General features: G+C 53.1%; 2 protein-coding genes across 7 annotated transcripts in view; both read right to left on the reverse strand.

Annotated features, from left to right (window-relative positions):
- Positions 1–16,736, reverse strand: part of CORO2A (coronin 2A) — a 51,465-nt gene extending 34,729 nt beyond the window's left edge. Inside the window, exon 1 of one of the 3 annotated variants that reach the window (XM_033123607.1) lies at positions 16,610–16,736. The gene's annotated coding sequence lies outside the window, so the exon portion shown is untranslated. Of the gene's footprint in view, positions 1–5,880; positions 5,904–16,609 lie in introns of those variants that run through there. The other 2 variants (XM_033123606.1, XM_033123609.1) reach the window with 2 other exon arrangements.
- A 5,021-nt stretch (positions 16,737–21,757) lies between these two features.
- TBC1D2 (TBC1 domain family member 2) overlaps positions 21,758–25,806 on the reverse strand; it is a 44,483-nt gene continuing 40,434 nt past the window's right edge. The window contains exons 11-13 of one of the 4 annotated variants that reach the window (XM_033123655.1): positions 23,521–23,673; positions 22,589–22,710; positions 21,758–22,236 (exon numbers count right to left, since the gene is read on the reverse strand). In XM_033123655.1, coding sequence (XP_032979546.1) covers positions 21,996–22,236; positions 22,589–22,710; positions 23,521–23,673 — 516 coding nt within the window. In that variant the 3' untranslated portion in view covers positions 21,758–21,995. The other 3 variants (XM_033123653.1, XM_033123654.1, XM_033123656.1) reach the window with 3 other exon arrangements.

Raw genomic sequence — 25,806 nt, forward strand, 5'->3', positions numbered from 1 at the left:
CCCAGGTGACGATGACGCAGCTGGTCCAGGGACCACTCTTTGAGAACCACCGCTCTATCATATAGAGTCCTTCCTGTCCACTGTTCAATTTACTCCTCACATCCACCTTGGAGGCGGGGAGAATTAGCCCCATTTCATGGACGCAGCAAGCTGTGCCCAGCTCAGAGCAGTGGAGTCACTTTTCTGAGGTTACAGAACTAGGAGGCAGCAGGAACCTGTCCTCCGAAGGCTCCCAACCGCTTCCTACCTTGGCCTACTTGGGGCTATGATCCTTGCCTTTCTCTCTCTCAAATATTCTTCTTCATATATAAATGTGGGCTCAGCCCTCAAGAACAGGGCAGGTGTTCCCATGATAGCCTCACCATCTGAATAGCAGGTTACAGGGCAGGTGATCAAGAGATGGGCTTCAGAGTCAGGGACCCAGCTGCAAACCCAGAGTCACCTTCTGTCATGCGGGGGATCCTGCTCATAGCACCATGTGTCATGCGGGGCGGCCTGGGATGTCTCAGCTCCCGCTCCCCACATAAGAACGTAGGATATGGTGAGGCCAAAAAGGAACACCCACGGAGCCATAGGTAGGGGAGTCACACCACTATACTCTCGCTGGCGGCTGGGTTGGAGACACAGGAATCAGGAGCAACACAGTTCTCAACCCTCACTGCGCCGCTTGCAGGCTCAGCCCCATCTTCTTGCTAGCCCCCATTTTCTGCTAGCGTAATCACAGCAGTTATAACCAATGGCTCACTGGTTACAGCTGACAGCCAACTAGCCACAGCTGATGGCCATTTGATCCCAGTCGATGGCCATTTACTACCTGAGCCAGCACCTTTCTATGTGAGGCCGAGAGCCTGGAAACTGCTTTTTGGGGCTCTGTCCCCACACTCCACCCCTACAGGGTCTCGCCTCACAATCTACGCGACAAGCGTCTTCCGCGAGGGGCCCTGTGCGAGGAACCTGGAGGTGAATGCTATTTCCTGGACACAGCCAAGCTCTCTGGTCACAGCCAGGGTTTCTCAGGGCACCACCAGTACTTCTGGACACAGCTGGACTTCTTAGGGTACCATTAGTCTCCCCGGGCGCAGCGAGGGCCTCTCAGGGCACTGCCACTCTCTCTGGACACAGCCAGGGCTCTCAGGGTACCGTGCTGGAACAACAGCAGCTCACAGTCAAGGTGCTTACATATTCTCGATGGCGGCTAGTCAAGACACAAAAGCAAACATCTGCCAGTTCCTCTACATGGTGGTATGTTCCCAAACAGTCAAGTGGTCCATTAAATTAGGGACGGAAGGCAATTCCCCATAGTCCATAGTCATTCGCCAGGGCTGTCCTGGGGGTGAGGGATGACCTTGACAGGAAACAGGAGCCACACAATTCTCAACCCTCACTGCGCCGCTTGCAGGCTCAGCCCCATCTTCTTGCTAGCCCCCATTTTCTGCTAGCCTAGCCACGGCAGTTATATTAGTGCCCAATGGCTCACTGGTTACAGCTGACAGCCAACTAGCCACAGCTGATGGCCATTTGATCACAGTCGATGGCCATTTACTACCTGAGCCAGCACCTTTCTATGTGAGGCCGAGAGCCTGGAAACTGCTTTTTGGGGCTCTGTCCCCACACTCCACCCCTACAGGCTCTCGCCTCACAATCTACGCGACAAGCGTCTTCCGCGAGGGGCCCTGTGCGAGGAGCCTGGAGGTGAATGCTATTTCCTGGACACAGCCAAGCTCTCTGGTCACAGCCAGGGTTTCTCAGGGCACCACCAGTACTTCTGGACACAGCCAGACTTCCTGGACTTCTTAGGGTACCATTAGTCTCCCTGGGCACAGCGAGGGCCTCTCAGGGCACTGCCACTCTCTCTGGGCACAGCCAGACTTCCTGGACACAGCCAGGGCTCTCAGGGCACTGCCACTCTCTCTGGGCCTCTCAGGGTACCGTGCTGGAACAACAGCGGCTCACAGTCAAGGTGCTTACATATTCTCGATGGCGGCCGGTCAAGACACAAAAGCAAACATCCGCCAGTTCCATTACATGGTGGTATGTTCCCAAACAGTCAAGTGGTCCATTAAATTAGGGATGGAAGGCAATTCCCCATAGTCCATAGTCATTCGCCAGGGCTGTCCTGGGGGTGAGGGATGACCTTGACCTCACCCTCAGCTCCCACGGAGGACTCAGCAAGCCTTTCCTCCTGGGACTACAAGTCCTGCATCCGGGCTGCCTCAGCAAGCACTTTCCAGTCCACAGGGCCGCAAGGACCTTCGCTTTCTCCGGCCTCTGCTGGTTGGGGAACCGTCCACATCTTCCCACCCCTCCACGGGGGTCCAGCTCTCAGGCAGCTGCTCCTCCTGCTCTTCCTGCAAATAAGTGTTCATAGGCACAAACTGCTCCACTGCCCTTCGGAGAGCTTTGGCCGGCACCGTACCCTGCTCGCTGCGCCATGTGTCGTGCGGGGCGGCCAGGGGTGTCTCAGCTCCCGCTCCCCACATAAGAACGCAGGACACGGTGAGGCCAAAAAGGAACACCCACGGAGCCATAGGTAGGGGAGTCACACCACTACACTCTCGCTGGTGGCTGGGTCGGAGACACAGGAACCAGGAGCCACACAATTCTCAATCCTCACTGCGCCACTTGCAGGCTCAGCCACCATCTTCTTGCTAGCCCCCATTTTCCGCTAGCCCAGCCACGGCAGTTATATTAGTGCCCAATGGCTCACTGGGTACAGCTGACGGCCAACTAGCCACAGCTGATGGCCATTTGATCCCAGTCGATGGCCATTTACTACCTGAGCCAGCACCTTTCTATGTGAGGCCGAGAGCCTGGAAACTGCTTTTTGGGGCTCTGTCCCCACACCTTCTCTTAAGTCTCAGTACCACATGGGCACCTTCTCTGGCTGGGTTGTTGTGAGACGGGGCAAAGGCTGAACAGAGAGCATTCAGCCCGGGCACACAGTGAGTCCTCAAAAAATGGGAGCAACTAGTGAGCTCAGGAGAGTCAGCGAGGGATTTGGGGAAAGATACTAAACCTCTTTGTGCCTCAGTCCCCTCATCTGTAAACTGGGGTCAATAACAGAACCTAACTTAGAGGGGCGTTGTGAGGATTCGGTGAATTTATTCATTTAAGATGCCGTAAAGCAGTGCATGGCACGGGGAAGCTCCTACGTCAGGTGCTTTTTGTCAAGCATGATGTTTTAGCATTGAACACACACTCTTCATCAATACATGTAAGCAAAACCATTACAGAATAGAGTTGGCTACTGTGAAATCAAAATTTAAAAATCATGGTGGTGATGGTTGCACAACAGTGTGAATGTACCTCCTGCCACCGAACTAACTGCACAGTTGACCCTTTAACAATGGGGGGTCTAGGGGCACCGCTACCTGCGCAGTTGAAAATCCACATATAACTTTAGGCTCCCCCAAAACTTCAGTAGTCCCTTGGTGTCCATGGGGAATTGGTTCCAGGACCCCTAGGATAGAGGGTGGAGGGGAAGGTCGGTGCCCCCCAAATGCTCACCCTTTCACTCCTGGCTAGTCGGAGCCTTCTCTGCCTAGGCCTCTGGCGGAAGGGGCCCTGTGGGCTGAGAATCCTCACGACCCCTGGAGGGCCTTCAGGACCGCCTCAATGACCTACTCCCAGGCAGAGGGGTGGCTCTTCCCATCGACTTCCCTCTGGCTTGCTGTCCCTCTGTGGAGCTGGTTCCAGCTCCCCCTTGCGAAAGAAGGGCCCTTTGAGGAAGCAGTGCCTCCATAACAAGCATGTGAACCCACTGGGCTTCAGCTGGGAGCCCTGCTCTGTAGACAGAAGGTGCACAGATATTCTGAGACCAGGGATCTGCTCTGCCTTCATTTGCTGTGTGACTGTCATGCAGGGTGTCAGGCGGGGTCTCTGCTCCCGCTCCCCACATAAGAACGCAGGATAAGGTGAGGCCAAAAAGGAACACCACGGAGCCATAGGTAGGGGAGTCGCACCACTATACTCTCGCTGGCAGCATCTGCCTCTCTGCAATCCGCAACCCGCCCTTGCTAGCCCCCATTTGCTGCTAGCGTAGCCACAGAAGTTATATTTGTGGCCAGTGGCTCACTGGTTACAGCTGATGGCCAACTAGCCATAGCTGATGGCCATCCAATCACAGTTGATGGCCATTTACTACACGAGGCAGCACCTTTCCACGTGAGGCCGAGAGCCTGGAAACTGCACTCCTGGCTCTGTCCTCACAGTGACCCTGCTCAAATCATTGTCCCTCTCTGCGCCCCAGTGTGTCATCCATAAAATGGGACTGTGCATCCCTGCCTGTCATCCTCCTGAAGCTTTAGGCTCTGAAGGGAGAATGGAGGCAGAGGTGCTTTGTTTCTTTATTACATGATATGACCACATCGAGAGGCAGCATGGCAGTGGTTATAGACATGCTTACAGCCTGGCTGCTGGGCTCAAACATTAGCCCCACCACACACCAGCCGGAAGATCTTGGACAATTTAGTCAACCTCTCTAGGTCTCAGGTTTTCTCATCTGTAAAATGGGATGGTAATAGTAAATGAGTCCATATCTCACAAGCACTTAGAACACTGCCTGGCATATGACAAATGCAAGATAAATTCAAAATAAGTAAAATGGTAACTTCTATTGATCACTCACTGTGAGTAGCCCCTTTTCTAAGCTATTTACCTGTATTAATGGATTTAAATGAACATTTAGCAAAAATGAATAAGAACTTTGAACAGAGCTTACAGGTTAAACCAGAAGCACAAAGTGTCCGTGTTCCTTTCTTTCTACTCAAAGTGGCAATACCTAAAGATCTAAAGACTCGGGGTGGGGGTGGGGGGGCCATTCTTGCTGGCAGGCACCAAAAGCCCCTTAACTGGATAGAAACAGAGAAAGCCTTGTACCCTTCCCCTGCCACATCCGTGCTGATTTAGAATCTAAAGCTCTAATTCTTACTTAATCTAATTCTTAGCCAGACCCACTAACTCCTGCCCCCAAATGATCTTATTACTGTAGAGGCAAGCAACAGACACAGCACTCCAGGACTGCCCAGGCTTGGGAACCCAGATGGGCATCCAGCCCAGCTCTCTGCCCTCCTTTCCACACAGTTCCATCTGAAAAGTCAGAGGGTCTCGGCTTGTACTGTTCGTGATGGTAAGCTCGCCCCTTCCGGGGGCAGAAGAGCCTAATTTCCTCTTCCAACTGAGCAGAAATCTGCGATTTCCCCACTGCCACGTCTCCCTCCCTGGAGTCCCACCAACCATATCTGTTACCCCACAACAGCCCCTCAGAGATCAGAGGCCGCTGACGATGTGCCCCTGGAACGGCTCCACTCCAGCTTGGGGAATTTCTTGCATGACTCAGTTTTCCATCTCCTCCCCATAATGCTCCAAACTGTCTCCATCTGACACCAAGTTTGGAGTGCAGACCATCCTCAAACCCTCTAAATGAAGCCTGAGAACCACTCAGGAGAACCCCAAAAGATACCACACTTCACATCTCAGAATAGTAGCACTGGCCAGACCCCGAGAGTTCATTGGGTACAGGAGGGGAAACTGAGTCAGCATACCCAAGGCCACCCACACAGGACAGGCCCAAGAATGGGATCCAGGTTTCCGGCCCCCCAGCCCAGGAAAGTCCTCCAAGACATAGAACAAAGTTTCCTTTGATCCTGTGCCTGGATACGGTACCAAATATTTTGTTCCTTATCTGTGTTGCCATTCTCAGAGGGACAAATTCCAAGGATGGCTGGGGAAGAAAGGCCTTCCAAGTGTGAGGCCCAGGGGTCACTCCCCTTACCTGGGCCCTCCTGGGGCTCAGATCTTTGAAAGGTGGGAGGCATTTCTCCAGAGTGTGGTTTAGGCTGGGAAAGATGGGGCTCCTGGGGATCAGGAGAGAAAACAGACCTCAAATCTTTGCTACTCAAAAGGCCAGCGGAGCACCAGCAGCGCCTGCGATGGAGGATAAACAGGCGCACATCCACTCCGCCCACATTGTCCAAGTCCCAGCTGGAGACAGACTCCCGTGCTGTGGACCCAGAGGTAGCTATGTGGTCTCTGCCTTGGAATGGGCAGAACATGGAGAAATCACACCCCACTCAAACAACGTTTGATCACAAATGCAGCGGTGTGTCAGCAGTGGCAGCAATATAGAAAAGACCGGAGGTTCGAGCACTGGCACCCAAACATTTTTTAATTATTTTTCTGTTTAGATAATATTTTTCCAGCACCTCAATGAGTGTCTTGCATAACTCACTTTGGAAGCCACCAGAATAGAAGATGGGGAGACTCTGAGAGAGGATTTTCAGGCTGCAAGGGATGGTAGAGATCATCCAGTCTAACCCCCTCACTTTGCAGGTAAGGAAACAGGACCTGGGACGGGATACGACTTGTCTCATGTCACATGGCTGGTCAGTGGCAGATCTCAGAGAAAATGCATCTCTAGTTCTTGATGCTAAAACTTGCTGCCTCCCTGTCCTGGTCACCGTTCAGCCCCTTCCTGCACCTAGACAGGTCCCTGCACTTCTCAGCGCTCTGGGGCTGCCTCCTCTCTGAGATCACCCGCTGGCTCTGAGGGTGGCTGTGGGTGGCAGGGAGATATGCATCCCAGCAGCAGTTGTAAGTGCTATCGTGATGGGGGATGTGCAGTTACTCTGCTTCACTCTAAAGCCTCAGTTTCCTTATCTGTGCAATGGGTCTAATCCAATCCAGGACTTGGAATGATGTCTGAGTGCCCATGAGGTCCCGTAAACATCTGTGGGCTGGGAAATAATTCCTCAGGGGCATTACTACTGTCCTTACAATCTGGCAGGTTCAGTTTAGCAGAGAAAGATCTGGGTGCCCAAGGATTCTGCCTCTGACTGCTAAGGACAGCCAGGGACACTTCAGGACTTGGAGTCCCTGCAGCCCAGTGGTCCCTAGGGTGTGCCAGCCCATGTTTGGCATGGTGGCAGGCAGCTGTGGATATGGGTCCTGGGTTTTCTGAGGCACAGGCCTGAAATCCTGCTCCTGTCTCTACCTCTCTGTTCTCCCCCTCCCACCCCTGCTAGGAAGGGCAAGTGGGGGCTGACAAGAGCAGTAGGGAGGTGATCAGTCAGCCTGGTTGCAGAAAATAAGGGGGTGCATTTTCTTTAGAGACCTTAAAAATAATAAAATCAACTAAAAGTCTGACTTTTTATTGTGATGATGGGCCTGCAACTCTAAACAATGTCAGTGATAAAATACTCCTCCTGCCAGGGCAGGCTGCTCCCACCTCCCTACCACGGGTATCTAGCCAGTACTTGATACGATTCCCTTTAGACTGAGCCAAACCCAACTGTGTGTGCTGCGTCCCAAAGAGGCTCATAGGCTTCCCGTCTTTGGCCCCTTGTGCGTGCTGTTCCTTTGCCAATAACTCCTTCCCACCGCTCTGGATGTCCAGCTCCCACAAGGCTCAGCTAAGTGGCTCCCTCTTCCAGTAAGTCTTCCCACAGGCATTCTGGTCCATCCTCCAGCTGGTCATGACTCCCCTCCCAGACCTGCTGACTCCCAGCCCAGGCTGTGGACTTAGCAGCATCAGGGTCTCATCTCCAAAGCAGATTCAGGAAAGGAACCAGCCTCTGAAATCTGGAACTCACAGCACAGAAAACCATGTCAGGAGAGCCACTTCCTAGCTGTGTGACCTCAGACAAGTCCCACGGCCTTTCCAACCTCATTTTCCCTCTGTGCAAGGACCACCTCATCTTCAAATAGCCTCCTTTCCTTGTCCTTGGCCATCCCTTCTCGTGGCTGTACCCTGCACCTCGTCATCAGGTGAAAAGGTTCCACCTGCTTCTAAAGTCACTCATTCTAGCACCCGGTTGCTGATCGTACCCTCCTCACCTCCAGCTTCCTGCCAGCTGTGACCAGCCCTTTGTCACCACCCCCGATGGATCAATAAAAACAGGTTCAGGTCCAAGGAGCAAGTCCTGGACCAGTGGCCCCTCCCTAAGACATCATAACCCATTCAGTGACGCCTCAACTCCACTGCCAAACTTGGTTCCAGCTTTTCTGAAAGGCCACCTCCAGGGATGGTATCTGGACCCCGCGCCATCCACATGCGTGACGCTCCGTTCTTGTTCCGGTCACCTGGGCCAGCGGGCCAGCCCTCCCCTTCTGCAGGTCTTCACCATAAGAACTTCCATCACTGGCTCTCTCTACCTTCTCCCCACCCGTCTGCCCCCTTCTCTCTTCACTCTTTCCTCCTACCAGCTCCATGGTCCATCACCTCAGTCTTACCAACACCCTAAAATCTTTCGCCCTGCTCGTTTTTTCCACATCAAATAGCGAAACCCCAATGCTAGAGGAACCAGGATAACTAAGCGCTGCTGGGGAAAAAATGGACCAAAACAAGACAAGGGCGGAGGTAGCAACGGAACAAAAGCCTTTCTTTCCCACTAGTTTGTCTGCCCCCAGCATCCCTCTTTCTGCACGGCACTGCCAGGCAAGCCACATGCCAGGGGGCGCCCACGAGGCCTCCCTCTCCTTGTACCCACCCCCAATCCATCCTAATCTTACCCCACCTCCTAAACATCTCAAAACATCCACTGGTCTCCATTCCCACTGCTACCATCCGCCCTCATCCAGACGCTTACCTAGTCTCACCACCAACCATCTTGCCCCAGATCTTTTCAAAGGATGCAATTCTGACCAAGCTGCTCCCTGGCCATTGCTCCAGGTGCAAAGACTCTGGCCCCTTCCACCTCTCCAGCTTCCTGTTTCTTTTAATTCTTCAAATGCGCATTTCCTCCAGACTCAGGGCCTTTGAATAGGCTGTTTCTCTTGTAAAGCATGCTCTCCTTCCCCACTCTCACCTAGCTATTCCCTACTCACCTTTCAGATCTCAGCTCAGAAGTCCTTCCCTTAGAACAGCCTTCTCCAGTGACCCTGGACGAGGCATCTTACTCTGCACGCTGTCATGCCGTCTTCTCCTTCAGACACCTGCCTCAGGTTTTGTGGGACTCTAGGATTTCTGCCCATCTCTCCTTCAGTCTGTAAGCCCACAAGGACGGTGCCCGTGTCTGTTTCGCTCTGCTCTATATCCCTAGCACTGAGCCGTGTTTCACGTTCAGAAAGTGATCAGTGTATGAACAAACGTCCCATTCCAAAAATTAAACTGAAAAGTAACTTTAAGGAATAAATGAATGGGCTAGTCTGGGCAAGGTTCTAGGATAACCCGTGTGGGGCAGGTCTCTGAAGTCTCTCCAGGGTCGGCCACAGGCCAGCCCACTCCTGGTAATGGTCATACCACGACGAGGCTAATGACCCAGCCAATAAGCTCTCAAATCTCCTTCCTGTCCATTATCTCCCAGCCCTCCTCCAGACCTCCTCCATTAGTCTTAGCACTGGGCCCTTAATGACCCGTCCACTGGGGCATTTCTGAACTGGCGTACATGTACTCTGCAGTATGAACATTTTCTTTTTCCCAAGGGCCAGAACTCAGGAGCCTTTTCTTTGTGGGGCTGGATCAGTAAAAAGTGGTAGAATCTAACTAGAGTAGGGTTGTAATCTCAGCTTTACCTCTTGCTGGCTGTGTGACCTTGCAAAAATGACTTAACTTCTCTGGAACCCTGTTTCTTATCTGTACAAAGAGGACAAGAATATCTAGTCATGAGGTTGCTGTAAGAATTAAACCAGTGAATGTACATTAAGGGTCTAGTCTTGTGTGGGGCCGGTCATGTGTTACATCTAATTGATTTCAAAACACAGTTTTTAACATTTTCACATCTTTGAAACTAGGATGCAACTCATAATCAGAGTTTGTCTGCCTTTTTTTCTTACGTAGTAGATGATAACATAATGGCACCTCTCTCAGTAGATGGTGCCCAGCATTCAGTGAAATACAGGAGCACCTTAGCTTCTTTACTTCCTTTGCAAAGAGGCAGGGAGGTCTCTGAGAGTCATGCATCGTTGAGGGAACAGGATCTGCTGGGGTCTGGTAGGATGAGACGGACCCCTACAGCATCAGGGAATCTGAAGGCACAAGCCCTTCTGTAGCCTGGCGGCCTCTGGATCTTTCCCCCTGTCCTAGTCCCACCCACGGGGTGGCTGGAACTCCAGCAGGACCCTCACCTTTCTGGCTCTGACCTTTTGCCCCAGCTGATGTAGTCTGCGGTCCCCGGCTCTGGGGGCAGGCTGATCACAACGCTGACTATGCCTGCAGCCATCGAAAACCCCCAGTCTTTGTCCCAAGAAGAGAAGCCTGCCACCCACCCAGAGACCTCTCCTCCAGTGTGGCTCCTTGGTCAAGCTGTCCCTGGACTCTGCTGTCAAGTGTTCTGGAAGACCAGTACTGGGGACGTCATGCAGACCTCACCTAAGTCCTAGGGCCACAGGTACCTCCTTAAACCCTCCAGCCTGGTGAGTCAGACTGGCCAGATTTTTATACTATCTTTGCATTATTATTATATTGTAATGTATATTACATAGAGTCAAATTTTTATAGAAATAAAATGTCTATCGCATAGATAAATTTCAAAATATAGAAGACAAAAGAAAATAAAATCCTGCCATCTAATGATAACCAGTTTGATGTGTCTGGATATTATTCTATATTTACATGTATGTAGATCCATTCTTTTCCTATATTCAAACCAAAACAGGCTCATTGCACACATACTGCTCTCTTCCTTGCTTTTCTAGTTAACATGACCTTGGAGACCTCCCTACACTTCTGTTTCTTCTCAGTGACCTCATGGTGCTCCCCGTCCTCCATCCCTTCTCCTGGCAAATTACAGGTCCCCCTCAGTCAGGTCCCGGAGACATGACCAAAGCACCCAGCTTCCACGAGGATGCAGGGCTCAAGGCCTGATGGGTTTCTGTGGGCACTTGTTCCAAACTTCCTCAGGGCAGGGCTGCGATTGGGTCATGGCTGCCTTCAGAGCCCCCTCTAAGCAAAGCCACACCCTGGCTCAGAAAAACTCTCAAGCTCTTAAATCAAGAGGTGGGAGATGAATGGCAGCTGTCTGTTCCTGCTGGATTTGATTATAGGCCTTTCAAAAGACACCGGATGATCTCCCAGACCCAGATGCTGGCCGGGTATTTCCCTAAGCCCCAGCGGCTCCAGGCATCACAATAAACAACGAACAGGTGCCTGGCATTTTATAGCTTATAAAGTGCTTCCGTAATCTTTATCCAATTTTGAGCCTCATAACAACCCTATACATTAGGCTAAGCAGGTAGGTATTATCTCCATTTTATAGATGAAGAGACTGAGGTTCAGAGAGGTGGGGTGAGTTACCAAATGACCCTCCTGCTTTCCTCCCCTTCAGAGTCTGGCCAACTCAAAATCGCACTAACAATTGGGTGAGGCATCACCTCCTCCAGGGAGCCCTGTGCCAGCACTTTCCATCTCCACTGCACTTCATCCTGCGGTGGCACCATTATGCCACTCGGCAGGCGGGGAGGGAAAGCCCGGCCCAAGGCTCACCCGGTGGCTGAGCTGGGACTGGAAGCCAGGGCTGCATCCCCGGCAGTAGGCAGCCCCAGGAGTGTGCTGGCATGAGAGCCAGCAACAAATGCACAGTCAGAGTACAAGAGACAACTCCCAGGGGGGCTGCAGGCGTGGCAAGGCCCCACACTCTCCCTCCCCATCACCCAGCCACCTCCCACCCAGGGCCGGCTGGAGGATGAGGCTCGGGCCCAGGGAGCACAGGCGGGCCCTGGCGGTCCCCAGCAACCCCTGTGGGCAGGGTCACGCCTCTTGCCAGCTCCCTGCAAGCTCTGGGCTCAAGGCCAGGCTGGAAGCAGCTGTCCCATCAACCCTGCCCAAGTTCTCAGCGCCCTGGTTCTTATTAGAATGAGACCTCGCCTATCTGCTCCCAGCTGGCCGAGATGCTGAGCAAGGCCCGGCCTTTCACCAGGCCTCACTTTCCCTATCTGTGAAATGATACCAGAGGTGGGGTGAGAGGAAGGTAGGGGTGTGGAAGTGGGGTGTCTCACTGGAACACACCAACTCTGACATTGTAGGGTTTGCCTACGGGCAGCATAGCACAGTGATTAAGACCCTGGACACTGGAGCCAGATGACATGGGTTCCAATGTTTGACCCTGAGCAAGCGGCCCAACCTCTCGAAGCCAAATGGGAATAATAATAGGAAAAAGACTGAACGTAAATACACCAAAGTACTTACATTGATTAGCTGAGATGAAACGAGAAGATGTGGGTAATTTATTTTCTGTTTTCCTGTCTTTTTCTAAATTCTCCATGATCAAGTATTTGTAACAGAAAGAACAAATATGCTTTCTTTGTAAATTAATTTTATTGAGATATAATTTATATGCAATATAATAAAACCAGTGTAAAAAATGGAATAATAGTAATATCTACCCTATAGGTTGTTTTGAGGATTGAATGAGTTAACGTATGCTTTAGATGGTGCCTAGAGGATAAGAAGTGCTATTGTTTGCTAAATCAATAAGCCCAAGACCAGCCTGGCTTTCTCTTCCTCTACCTGCTCACCTGGACTGGACCTCCCACCTCGTCCCAGCACCAAGCTCCCTCCATCCCCGGTCCCCATGTTCACTGCCCGGGTCCAACCTCATCACCCCAGGCCTGGACTACTTCCACAACCTTCTCTTTGTACGCCAGAGGAAACACACCAACATTCAAATCTGGCTATGCCCCTGCCCTGTTCAAAAGCCTTCCACGACTCTCCACTGCCCTGGACTAAAAGCCTTAGCTCCTACGTAAGACATTGTTTCAGCAAGTCACTTAACCTCTCTGTACCTTTTTGTTTTCTTAACTGAAAAAGAGGAATAAAAATCGTATCTCCCTCACAAACTTACAGGATTCCATGTTGGCTGGGCGGTGTATACAATCTGACTCATGGTCTCTCTCACCTGTCTCCTCTTCCCTCTCCCGTCGTCGTCACTCTGTCCTAGCCTGCTCTTCTTGAACTTCCCAGGCCTGTTCCTACCTCAGGGCTTTTGCACCGCCTCTTCCCTCCACCCAGACGGCTCTTTCCCCAGAAATCAGCCCAGCTCACTTGTTCACCTCCTTCAAGCCTTTGCCCAAAGTCACCTTCTCAATGATTCTCTGACCCCCTTATTTAAAACTGCAACCCCCTCCCTTCTATTCCCCCCACACATCAGAAATATACTCCTATTTATTTGCTCCATTTCAGTTATCACCATCTATTTTACTTATTGTTCACCTTTCTTCCCTATTAGATTGTAAGCTCCTTTATAGCAGATTTTTTGGTCCTTTTTTTTTTTCACTGTCAAGACCCTCCCCCTCAAAATACCTAGCACAATGTAGGTGCTTAATAAGTGAGTGGTTGAGTGACTAAATGAACAATGTAAAGCACTTAGGACAGAATAAGGCAGGTGGTAAGTACTCAATAAATGTTAGCTATTATTATTATTTTTTAATTCTCAATTATTGAATTTTCAAGGTGAGGCTCCCACGACCTTTTTCCTTGACTTCTCCAATCTCACAATCACAGTTTCCTAGCCCCCACCACACCCTGCCAATCTCTCAATTATGGTAAGGAACACACTGCTTTTTAATTATCTTTTTCCATTTAGGCTCAGTCAAATGAAATTGCCATTTCTTGTAAGTCAAAAGCAGCCAGATATTGGCCATTTCACATAGTTTAACCTAATATGTTTCCCATGGCAGCCTGCAGGCCCCCAGGATCTCAAGGCCTAGTACACAGTAAGTGCCCAATATGTTTTTGTCCACAGTGATGAAGTCATGTACTCCTGGCCCTTCATACTAGGTGGAATTGCAAAGCACCTTCTATCTGTCTGAAGGAGGCAAGGCACAGATTGTAGACTTCAAATAATAAATAGAGGATCGTGCTGAATTATTTTCCAGTCCTCCTGAAAAAGTCTCTGTCTCCATATGGTAGAGAAAATAAAAACAAAAACATGCTACGCTCTAAAATAATCCAGGTTCTGGCCATTTGGAAATAACAAAGGTCAAAGGCTGAACAAAATCTCTTTTCAGGGGAAAAAGGCTAGCTGCCTGCTTCTAAGGGGATTCATTTGGTGATGGTAGAGGGACGCTAGAACATTCTTTGATTATCTTTGTGTTCACTGCTCCTTCCAATAAAGACTTCAGTTAAAAGAAGTTTGCTAAGTCTAGAACATGGGTTGTCAGAATTGAAAAAAATCCAGCAATCACTGAAATTACCCCATGTCACAGATGGGGAAAGTGAGGTACAGAAAGGGCAAGGGAGTCATCTATGGTCGCAGAGTGGGGCAGAGGAAGAGTTCATCCTGGAATCTATGTCTGCTGACTTTAGTCTCAGGGCCTTTCTACTATGGGCCACACTACTATGCTTTAGTGCCACTGTTTTTTTTAAGCTGTAATTTTCACATGAAATGTTTATTAATCCTCAGATAAAACACCAAGAGCTGCTTCACTATAAGACAACTTCTTATAAATAATAGCACTACTCTCTTTCTCTCACTTCCTTATGGGAAAGTACTCAAAGTTAGAAGGCTAGGGGCAAAGGACAGTTAAGATAATTTTTGTGGACTTTTGTCACGAGATGCCAGGTTGCACTACAAAATTAAATGCCACTGGAGAATCCCTACAGCCTTGCCAGCATAGAGGTTTATCCTTTTAATTTATTTTTGCTAATTTTATAGGAATAAATACAGACCACTTTCATTTACTATATGGTATGTGTTTTCAAACACACATACACACACACACACGTCTTAGAATCAGGATCCCTGGGCTTGGTTGCTGGTTTGCTTTATGACCTTTGACAAGTCACATCCCCTTTAGAGATAGGGGATGCCTGTCTATAAAATGAGGAGGTTGGATGAGATGATTTCTTAAGATCCCTTTCAGCTTGGACATTCCATAATTCCATGGCACATTTTAAAATTATTAGCATGGGATGACTTTTCAATTACCAGAATCTGCCCTGCCCCTAAACCACGCCAAAATGGCTTGGACTAGCCGAGCAGAAAAACAGGGCCCAGATAATACACACGTAGAGATGACAGGAGACTTAGGAAGTACTTAAGCCTGTGCATCGGAGCTCTGCTCGAGTGACAGCACATATACTTAGTCTGCTTTTATGAGGGGATAATACCACTCATTTGTGGTCTAGTTCCAAGTTCTGTGCAGCTCCACCATGGCCAAAAGACAAGGTCATGGACAGTCTACTTCAGCGCTTAGGATCCCAGACTTGCGGCCAAAGGTAGCTCACCCTGAGCAAGTGCTCATCTAGCCTCTGCTTGCATATCTCTGTTGACACAGAGCTCACTACCTGCCCAGGTGGCCCCGATTTTCTTTTGGCTTTAAGAAAGCTCCAGGGAGAGGGGCAGGTCATGAAGGGGACGAGAGACCGGAAGGCCCAGACTTCGTTCTCAGTCAGGGCCTGCAACAGGAGAAGGACTCCTCTGGCTCCTCCTCACTTGAGACCTGTAAGGCAGCTGCTAAGCCAAAGGTGCACAGGAAGTGCAGGAGGCACAGGGACACATTCTGGTCCTGATGCAAGGGGTTCTGAACAAGCCCCAGGCTGATTACTGCCCACTCGGGGGCAGACATCCAAGCTCCCCCATCCTGCCTTTGCTCCCTTTTGCTCCAGCAGGAGAAACAGTGCTAGGCCTGGAGGTGTTCAGCTTGGAGGTGAGATTTATGGGACCAGGTGATTGCCTCTGGGTGGCGGAGGAGGGGTCAGATGTCTGTGTGCCCAGAGCAGGGCCCGCGGATTCCAGCTGTTTACAGCTAATGAGATCCCCATCATAAGGGGTGTGCAATGGGGCAGTAAGACCTTCCAGAAGGAATGCTACTGAGGGGCTGGCCCAGATGCCAGGGGTCTTTATCCAGAGAGCAGGAAGCCATAGTCCCTCAGACATGTGCGCTGTTCCAGACCCACCCCAACTCAGACACACAGTGCTTTTGGCACTGGGGTCGCCTCTGGGATCCACACATAGACGTGAGCCAGCCCTATCACACCCGCTGGGGCACAGAGCTAGGTGCCAGCACCTGAAATTTAAGGGACTTCCCGTACCATTCCCTAAATCCAGGTGCCTGCATGGGTCTGGTCCAGGCAAGTCTGAGGCTGAGGGCCCCACCACTTTCACCTCAGGGCTCCCCCAGCTCCAGAACGGGAGGCCGACTTGGCGGGCAGACTCTGACGGTCTCACCCTGCATGCCCAAGCTGGCTCCATAGAGACCTGGAGATGTCCCCTGTCCTGTTTCTAGGGCCAGCAGGTCACCCAGCTAAGAGGGGGAGAGTCCCAACACGGGTCCCGCGGGACACTCAGGCCACAAGGGGGCCTGTCGCGACCGACTCGCCACACCCAGGGTGAGCGGCCCTTACTGCATGCGGGAGGGGTGGGCGGTGCAGATTGTGCCCATCCGGGCCCCTGCCCTCGGGAACATGGACCTTGGGGCGGCCCCTCCCCGCAGCCCAGCGAGGAAGGGGCCCACTATTGCACCCTCCATCCCAATGAGGAAACTGAGGCCTGGAGAACAGTGCTTTGTGCAAGGTCACGCGTAGGGGCTAGAAGCCAGGTCCCCCGCGCTCTGCTGGGTCCCCCGCGGCGCGCCCTGCCCTAGCATCCCTCCTGGGGTGCTACAGCCAGGAGGCGCAGCACGCACACAGCGCGCAGACCGAGAAGGCACGGCTCGTGGCGCGGGGCCGCCCTACCTTGATGACGGCCGCGCAGGTGGCGGTGGCGGCGGTGGTGTCCGGCTCCGGCTGCTGCTCCGCGCTCCTCGCCGCCCGCCGAGTCCCGGTGCACAGAGCCGCCGCCTCCTCCCCCCCCCCGCAGCCAGGCGGGCGGGGCCTGTGGGCGGGGCAGGGGCCCGCACAAGCCCCGCCCGCGCGCCCCGCGGGGGCCACCCCTCCTTCCCCCATCCACCCCTCCTTTTCCTACCCTGCTCCTAGTCCACCCCTACCCTGCTCCTTGTCCTCGAGGGCTGGTCTCCCGACGCGCACACTGGCACAGAACAGGCGCGCACACCGGTCCGCGCACGCCGCAGTGATTGGGGCGGGCTCCCCAGCGACCAGGCTGAGTGAGGCTGGGGACAGTCAGACCCGCCTGGCTTTTCGTCCCACCGCTCCCTCTCTGCGTGACACAGGACAAGGGACTCGATCCCCAGGAGCCTCCCTTTCCACTTTGGTGAAATGGAAACAGTAACCGTGTCTGTCTCAGAGAGCTGCTTGAGAATTAGATGAGACGATCGAATTTACCCGCCCAGTAAATAAAATGCGCACACAGAGCCTGCCACAGAGAAGCTCTGGGCAAACCCGGGAGGGAGCAAAAGGGCAAGGAGGGTCGCTGGAGTATCAGGAGGACTCCCTTCCGTCTCCCGGTAGCCAGGAGGGGGCGCTACTGCCCAGCCTCGCGGGCTTGGGGTCCTGAGCCTCCCAGGCAATGGGGAGGAGATGGGGAGGCCCCGCCTTTTAGTAACACCACTACCTAACACTTACTGAGCCAGGCCCTGTTCTAGGCACCTTGACTGCGTTACCTCACTCAACCGTCACACAAGCCTATGAGGTTATACTATTACTCATTTTACACATAAGGGAGCTGAGGCACAGGGAGGTTAAGTACCTCACTCAGGGTCACAGAGCTAATAATTCAACCCTAGGCAGTGTGGCTCCCAAACCCAATTTTTTTTTTTTAAATTGAAGTTTAATGGGGTGACAATGGTTAGTATAGTTACACAGGTTTCAAGTGTACCAAGCCCAATCTTACAGCCACTCCAAACTAAGAGCTTTGTTTTGTACAGTGGTGTATTTAATGTGCCAGGGCCTAGAACTACCTGGCATATAGTAGGCACTCAATATGTATTTGTTGAGTGAATAACAGTGCGTACTACGTATCACTTTACAGACATTATTTCATTTAATCCTAGTAACTCTTTTACTTAGCCACTATTATTACCCCCACTTTACAGATGAAATAATTGAGGCTTACAAGTCGCTAAGTACTTGGGGGCTCTTGATTATCACCTTAGAACAGCCAGGGCCAAAGCCTGTGATTCAGTGTTCACTGGGCCATTCCTCTGCCCAGAGCTGGATGGGCTCCCTGACTACTGCCCAGAGCCCAGTCCCTCAGTCTGGCCTGCAAAGCCTCCACTCTGCAGCCCTGACCCAGGCTTCTTGGAGCTGGATTGCTCAGTGGGCTGGCTGAAGGCACGCTTCCAGTATCTGCATGAGTTGGATATTTGATGTTTCAAAAAAGCATATGGAAAATCAGAACATTGTGGGCGTTCCTTATACTTATGGTTCAATATTGCCTTTGTTTTTTTATTACACCTAGCAGGTGGGCACCTTTCCAACGCTAAGACATCTGAATGCTTAATTCACCTAGGGCTTGGGCAGTATCTTGGGTGTATCCCCCACCCCCTTGCACTCTTACATCCCTGTCTTTGCTGACACTCTGTTCCGCCAGGAATTCTCTTCCTGCTATCTCTGGCTAAGCTGACTCACCCTTCCTTCCAGGATTGGCACCAACACCCCTCCCCAGGAAGGCTTCCCAATGCCCTGTGGGTGTGCCCTGCCATTCTGCATCTTCCTGTCCCGTGCCATGATGGTAGGTGTCTGTATTTGGGGTGAGACGGGTTTAATAGGGATCTCTGGGGGCCATGCGCATATGGACCGAAGGACAGAGGGGAGGCCATTGGAAGCCTCTGTAATAGACACAACCTGGGACTCTTCCTGAAGATGCTGTATTTGTGTGTGTGTGGGGGGGGTCCTCATTTTGCTGCCCCTTCTCTTCCCCTAACCTTGGTCCATTTGAGGAAGGCTACTCCCTGACCATTCTCTGCATTGCACACATGGGGAAACTGAGGCCAGAGTGGTGATGACTTGCATAGGGCCCCTTAGCTAGAAAACCACATAATAGGTCTGGTCCCAAAGTTGGGGCCACCCGCCAGTACCTTCTACTGGGCCTTATTGCTGATTGGGATGGGCCGGGACCAACACTTTCCTTTCCCAGGTGTCAACATAGCCCAGCTTTGTTTAATCTACTGTGTGGGTAAGTGCCTTGTGGGGGACCAGAGTGTGTGTGTGTGAGGGAGGGAGGGAGGGGGAGGGGGGAGAGACAGAGAGAGAGAGATAGAGAGAGAGAGAGAGAGAGAGAGAGAGAGATATCTCCACCTACATGCCCAACTGGAGCTTTCTGTACAACATGGCCCTGTGCCCATGGGAGAGTGAGCTGAGAAAGACTAGGGGTAGAAGCAACTGGGAGGTAAGGTTCTGAGTGTGGGGGAAAGTAGCCCTGAACACAGGCAGTCTGTAGAAGTGAGTGTACCCCTCCCACCTTGGGGTGGAGGTGAGGGGTCTCCCAAAGTGTCCTCCAGGCCCTTCCTCCTCCTTTGAGGAGTTACTTTATTCTTGGAAATTTTCCCCCTGGGTAACTCCTTCCCCCTCCCCTGTAGAATGGAGTGTGGACCTCAGCTTGCTGGGGGCCTAGTGTCTGGAGAGAGATGCTCTGAGCAAGAGGTCCCATCCCCTGGGGTAGGAAGGGGGGCTGTGAGGGATCAGATCCTCCAGCTCTGGAAAGCAGCGGCCCCTGGGGATGGGGGCGACAGCTGTGGTGCAGGGCCAGGAACCTGACACCAGGCATAGGCCCCAAACACCCTTCAGGAAGAGCAGGGGGAGGGTGGGCGGTTTCCCTCGGAGCAGCAAGCAGCAGCCCCAGACCTTCTGGTGTGTGACTCCCTCCCCCCACCTGTCCCTGCTACATTCCTCCCATTTTCCTTTGCCTGGAGCTCTCCCCACAGACCCTACAACCACTCAGGCCATGGGCCAGGCCTGTCCTTTCCCCTGGGCCCTTGGGGGAGATTTTCTAGGTTCCAGACAAGGGGAGGTGAGCTGGGAGGAGCCCTCCCTGGTTTTGCAGTTAGGGCCTCTAAGCTTGAGTATGGCTTAACTTCTCAGGGGCTGTGTGAGTTGGGGCAAGTTAGTTAACCTCTCTGAGTCTTGTCCTCTTTATCTGTAAACTGAGCTTGGCCTGTAGTGGGCTAGTGCTCTAGGACAGGCAGTTCTCATTCCTGCCTCTGCCTCTAGCTCCCTCTTCAGGGATGGAGGAGGCCCCATCAAGTCAGTCCTCACTGTCCTGTGGTCCCCAACAGGCTTTGAGAGGGGCCCAGAACCAGTCCTTTTAAAAGGCTGCTCAGGCGATTCCACGGTGCAGCCACATAGGAACCAGGTTACACAGCACTGGGCCACCTGTAAAGCATCCCACAACCCCCAGTGGGGGAGCGAAGAGTGTAGGTATCCAGCTCTGGGCAGAGCTTCTCCTCTGATGTGTGTGTGGCAGGAATAAGAAATGGGGGGGAAGAGTGAAGAAACGTGCAGAGGAGGAAAAGGGCGAGGATGAGGGGGCCTGGGGAGGAAGGCAGAATGGAGGCGAGAATGGGGCAGAAGTTGGAGGGGAAGAGGAAGGAGAGAGGTGGGGAACGGGTAAGGAGGAGAGGGAGGGGGCCATCGATCTTGTCCGATCTGGGAGTTTTATTTTTGGCTGAGGTGGGAATTTGTTTTCCAAGGCTGGAATCTGAGGGGCCAGCTGTGTCTCCTGGAGCCTTGGCCTTTCGTAGGCTGCAGGGCCCTCCTGGTGATGTTTGCTTCATAAAAAGGCCGCTCACTGCTGTTCACTGTGCCTGGCATCGGCTCAGCACTGGTGTCATCTCCTCTCCCCTGTGGTGGCCCTTGTGGTTACAGCCTGTTGGGGGAGCAGCCAGGACTTCCCCCAGTCCACTCTCATACCACCATCATGCATGCTTCACACATACTGTTTGCTGGTGAAAGGGCCTCGGCAGATGAAAAAAGTTTAGCAAAAATGAGAAAGGTTGTCAAGCTCCAGTGTGGGGCATTCCCAGGAAACCTGGTGCCCTGGGGCCAGCCAGTAGCCCATGGGAATGTGGGACGAAAGGAACGCTGAGTGTCCCCTCCCCAGGGTCGTGGAGGGGCGCAGTGTGGGGGAACTGGGTGCCTGGTGTGCCACGTTCACACCTATGAGTGCCAGAGGGCCTGTCCCTGGTCTCCAGGGACAGGCACGGTCCCCTTCCCCAGCCCTGCACAGGAGCCTCACATCACAGGGGGGTTTCCATGTGGGAACGCCGCACCCCCCATCCTTCATACCAGATTGCTGAGCTCAAGGCTATACTGTGGCAGTCACAGGTTTGCTGAGAAATTAGCAGCCAAAACCACTGTGCAGCCGTGACTCCCTGCCTGGAGGGGGATGGCAGGAGCCTGTCTGCTGAGGAAGGGCCTGGAAGAGCCCAGAACTGACACTGAGTTCCTGCACACAGTGGGTGTGTGCCTAAGAGCCCGCTCTGACTTGGCGACAGGCTGCAGCCTGACCCTCGCACTGCCTTTTCCTCACTCTCCAATCACCATCAGAGAAGAGGTGACTCTTGTCCTAGCCTGCGAAGTTGGTGGTGGGCGGTCAGAAGGCTCTCTGTGCAACCCCAGGTTCCAGGTTCCTCTTGGTAGTAGGGCAGGGGTTGTCCTTGGGAACCCCACCCCCACCCCAATGGGCTGTGAGCACAGGTGCAAGGCTCAGGGAACAGGCCTGTCAGGAGACAGGAGCTGGGCCTGGAACACTGGCCCACCCAGCATCGGGGAGGCCCAGAAAAGACAGAAGCCCTGAATGCACAGGGTCCCAGCTCCTCAGGGAACCAGGAGGGGGACTGGCCCTGCAGAGACGCCCACAGAAACCGCAGCCAGGGATGTCCCAGGGCGGGAAGGCCCTGGCGGTGGGACGCCCTGGAACCCTGGGCTCACCCCGGAGCAGATGGTTACTGAGAACCTTGTAAGTTCCAAAGCCTGTGAACTAGTTCCTATACGTACAGTGTTTTATACAGATAAACTCAGAGCGTGTTCCAGGCTCCCTCTAAAGACAGCACTCTTGCTTGTCTGCGTGCTCACTTCTGAGGAGGAAGTGAGAAAGGGGAAGCATCCCTGGGTCTGTGCTCAGCAGGAGATAACCTAGCCAGTGGCGTCCCAGAGACAATGTTCTGATGGGGAGACTGAGGCCCAGACTGGAAGGTGCTTGCCCAGGGTCACATGGTGCCGGGGCTCAGAGGTGGCACCACTGTTCCACGGTCCTCGTCCTGCAGGCCTGGCAGTCGAGGGCGAACAAGGGCTTTGGGGCCACGTCAGGCCTCCCCCTCCCCCTCCCCCTCGTCCTCGCTGGTGCAGCCCTCAGGCAACACTGGGTCCACAGATGCCCGGGTCTCCAAGTACTGGGCCTTGAACTGCTCCAGCTCCCGCAGCTCAGCCTCCAGCCGCTCCCGGTAGGCTGCCCGCAGCTGCCACAGCTGTTTCATAGGAAAGGGGTTCATGTCATGGAAGGCGATGACCATCAGCTTCCTGGGGGGAGAGCACAGTCAGCCCAGAGCGGTGTCCCCTCCCCAGGCACGCCTGTGCTCATTCCACCCATGTGGCCGAAGTCCCTGGGCCCCGCCCTCAGCGAGCTCACCTTCCAGGGAGGAAATGGTGAAAAAGAAGACAGTTTCCACCTGAGTCACATATATTGAGACAGGAGAAAGTTTAGGGCTGGTTATGGGAGCTCTAAGCCACTAAGGAAAGGTTAGTCAGGGAAGGCTTCCGGGAGGGGGGACACATGAGCAGGTGTGTGGGTGATGGGAGGGGGCACGCATGGGTTCTCACCGGCTGTTGCAAATGGTCTTGGTGAAGAAACGCAAGTACTGGTAGATCTCCAGGCTGTCTCGCAGCCTCAGGATCTCTTCCTCGTTGTACTTGAAAATGGCCAAGGCATAGCGAAACACCACCTGGGGGGCAAAGTGGGCGCTCAGTTGGGGCAGGTAATCCCCAGAGGGAGGAGAACCCACACACCAGGCAGTGTGGAGTCCTTGGACAGGCTGCAGAGGTTGAAAGCTTGGGGGTGCCGTGTGTGCGGGGAGACCACAGGGGAGGGAGGGATTGGGTCTCCCATGGGGAGCACGGCTTGGAATCTGGGCACTGGGGCGAGTCCCAGCTCTACATGACTTGTCCTGAGACCCTGGGTGAGGGGTTGGCCCCCGGGGACCTAATGGGAATAATGCTGTCCTTACATGGGGCATCAGCAGGAAACGAATGAAATGACAAATCTGAGGGTGCTCTGTAAACTGTGAGGTGCAGTATGTTATCAACCACCGTGTGGGGAAGGGCCTGCCCAGGGTCTCCTAGCAAGGTCAGGCGCAGAGCTGGGACCAGACTCAAGCGCCAACCTCCCAATCCAGGGCTCAGTCCTAAGAGGAGGAAGAGAAGGAGGGGCCTAGGTGACCGGAGGGGCAACGGACAGAGTTGGGATGTGCCTCCTGGGCCATGTTCATGCTTCCTCTCCAGGGAAAGGAACCTCCCTCCAGCCAACGTTAGGAAGCATCTCTGGAGGCAGAACCACCCCTTTTCCTCCCATGTGCAACAGGTTACACAGCCATGCTCCCAGAAGACGGCTTCAACAGCCCCGACAGGTGTCACTGTCCTCCCATTCTCCAGGAGCAGACTCAAGACCCAGAGGATGAAGGGACTTGCGCAGGCCTTGCTGGGACCCCCTGGAAGCTCCCTACCTTGGTGCCCTCATACAGGAAGGCGTCCCAGACCTGGAGGAGGATACTGCTGATGAGACTGTCGGCGAAGACCACAAGGAACCAGTTGAAGGTGATGAAGGAGAGGTCCACGCGGTGTTGCCCCAGGTGGGCCATCAGCTTGGGCAGCTTCTCCGAGAGGAGGTCCTGCAGCACCCGCTGGTCTACCTGGAGGCCAGTGAGAAGGCCCATTGGCTGCTACCCCAGAGAAGGGGTGCCTGCCTCCTTCACATCCAGCCAGGCCACACGCAGTCCTGGAGCTGCTCAGCACGGGTCCCGCCCTGTCCAGGGGGTGCAGAGTATGGGGAAAAGCCAGAGACCAGCCTGGCCGGGAGAAGGCACAGCGGCTACACTCGGCTCCTGGGCTGGAGCATCGGGCTTTGACCAGGTCTCAGGGCTGCTAAGGGTTTGGCCAGGGGAGTTTTGGCCCTTTCCCCGCTTGAACCTCAAGCCAAGCAGGAGCTCAGGCTTGCACCGGCGACTCCATGGCTGCTTCTCTACACCCATTTTGGGCCTGACGGATAAGATGCCCAGTGCATGTTTGGGGTGAGATCCTGGGGTCGCGGGTACTGGGGGAAATCACACTGTCCTGCCACCCTGGGCATCAAGGACACCTCCTAAAGGGGGTTGCTGTTGGCCAGTGGTTGTCAATGACTTCTCCACGTGGTCACTTCAGGTTTGACTTGACTGGGCTGTGTCCTCCCAGCACTGGCTCCTCCCCTTGCTGACACAGGGCTCATTTGTAGGTTCCCCTTTTGAGACTCCTCTTGTCCTTTCATCCTGTGACTGCTGGTTTCTCAGCCCTCCCCCTCCAGTGAAGACCTCCTGAGCGTTAGCCGTGGGCTGACTGCACCTTCCTCTCCCCAGGTCCACTTCAAACCTAGGGTAATTCATTGCATCTAAGATGCCACTGAACCTTCTGAAGGATTTACAGATGAACTGATATGGTGTCTGAGATTTAGTTCAAAATCATCAAAGCAGGAGTGGGTGGGAATTTAGATGAAATAGCACTGGCCTCCCTGTGTTGATAATTATTGAAACTAGCTGATAGATACATGGAGGGAGGTTCATATTCCATTTTTCTCGACTTTTTTGTACATTTGAAATTTCCTATACAAAAAACTGAAAACAAAAACCAACCCACATAACACATTGGTTATACAACACACCTGAATTTCAGAGATGTTGAAACGTGAAAATACAGTATTTCCCAGTTGCCATGCAAATAGAGGTGCCACGTGATTCTGTTCTGACCAGAAGGCGTAAGCGGAAATTGCTGGGTTGGGGAAAGCGCTTTGAAAGGGAGCTGAGTCCGTCTTTCACTCTCTGCTTCTCCTGGCCTGGGCTGTGGCCACAGTGCCAGGAGTGGTACAGCCAACTGGTGACCCTGAGATGATGAGCAGGAGGAGGGAAACCACATGCCGGGATGGCAGAGCAGAACGCGAGAAGGAGCCTTCAGCTTTGCCATTAATGGTGAAGAATAATCCCGACTTAAGTCTCTGTTAGGTTGGGCCCCCTTTCCATGCAGACAAATCCATCCTTACCTGGTTCACCTCCTGTTCCTGATGACTCCTAAGTCTTGATCTGCAGCCTGACCTTTCTCCTCCACACCTGAGCACCCACTGTCTCCTGACTCCCCACCCAAGTGGATGTCCCAGAAGGGGGAACTGGTGTTGGGCAATCGGAGTAGGAAAGGAGCAGGACAGGATGGGTGCGCAGGTAATGGCTTGGTAGGTTTGGGGTGGGAAGTGAGAAAGTTCCCTCTGGGTGATGTCTCTCCATAAAGCAAATGGTGCTGACGCAGCAACAAGACAAGGGGGGAGGCAGGAGAGGTAGGAGAGTGGAGAGGGGAGGTTTGAAATGGCTTTGCATTTGTACCTCTCAACAAGCCCAGGAAGCAGCATTACTCCAGTTCCAAATTGGACAAGCCTGGGGTCAGAAAGCTGATGGCACTTGCCAAGGCCACACAGCTGTTTACTGGAGCCGTCGGCTCGGACTCAGTTCTGCTGGACTCCAGGGCTGGGCTGGCCTGTGCTCAGGGAGCAGTTAAGGAGTCAGGAGATATGGAGGGAGCTGTGCTTCGCAGAAGGAGACGAGTGTGTGTGAGGAATCATCACCTCCTCCATCCTCCCAGTCCCATCTCCCACCCTGCCCTGTGTTGTGAAATTCTTTAGTGGCAAATAGCAAATGCCACTAAATGTTCTTCTCCCCTCTCCAGGAAACCAACGGTTTCTAATGACATAATGTCACCACTGGAATAACAACAGTCTATCCCGGGAGCAGGGCCCCAACAATTCTAAA

Source organism: Rhinolophus ferrumequinum, chromosome 12 (genome assembly GCF_004115265.2).
Source record: "Rhinolophus ferrumequinum isolate MPI-CBG mRhiFer1 chromosome 12, mRhiFer1_v1.p, whole genome shotgun sequence".
In the NCBI taxonomy this organism is placed as follows: Eukaryota; Metazoa; Chordata; class Mammalia; order Chiroptera; family Rhinolophidae; genus Rhinolophus; species Rhinolophus ferrumequinum.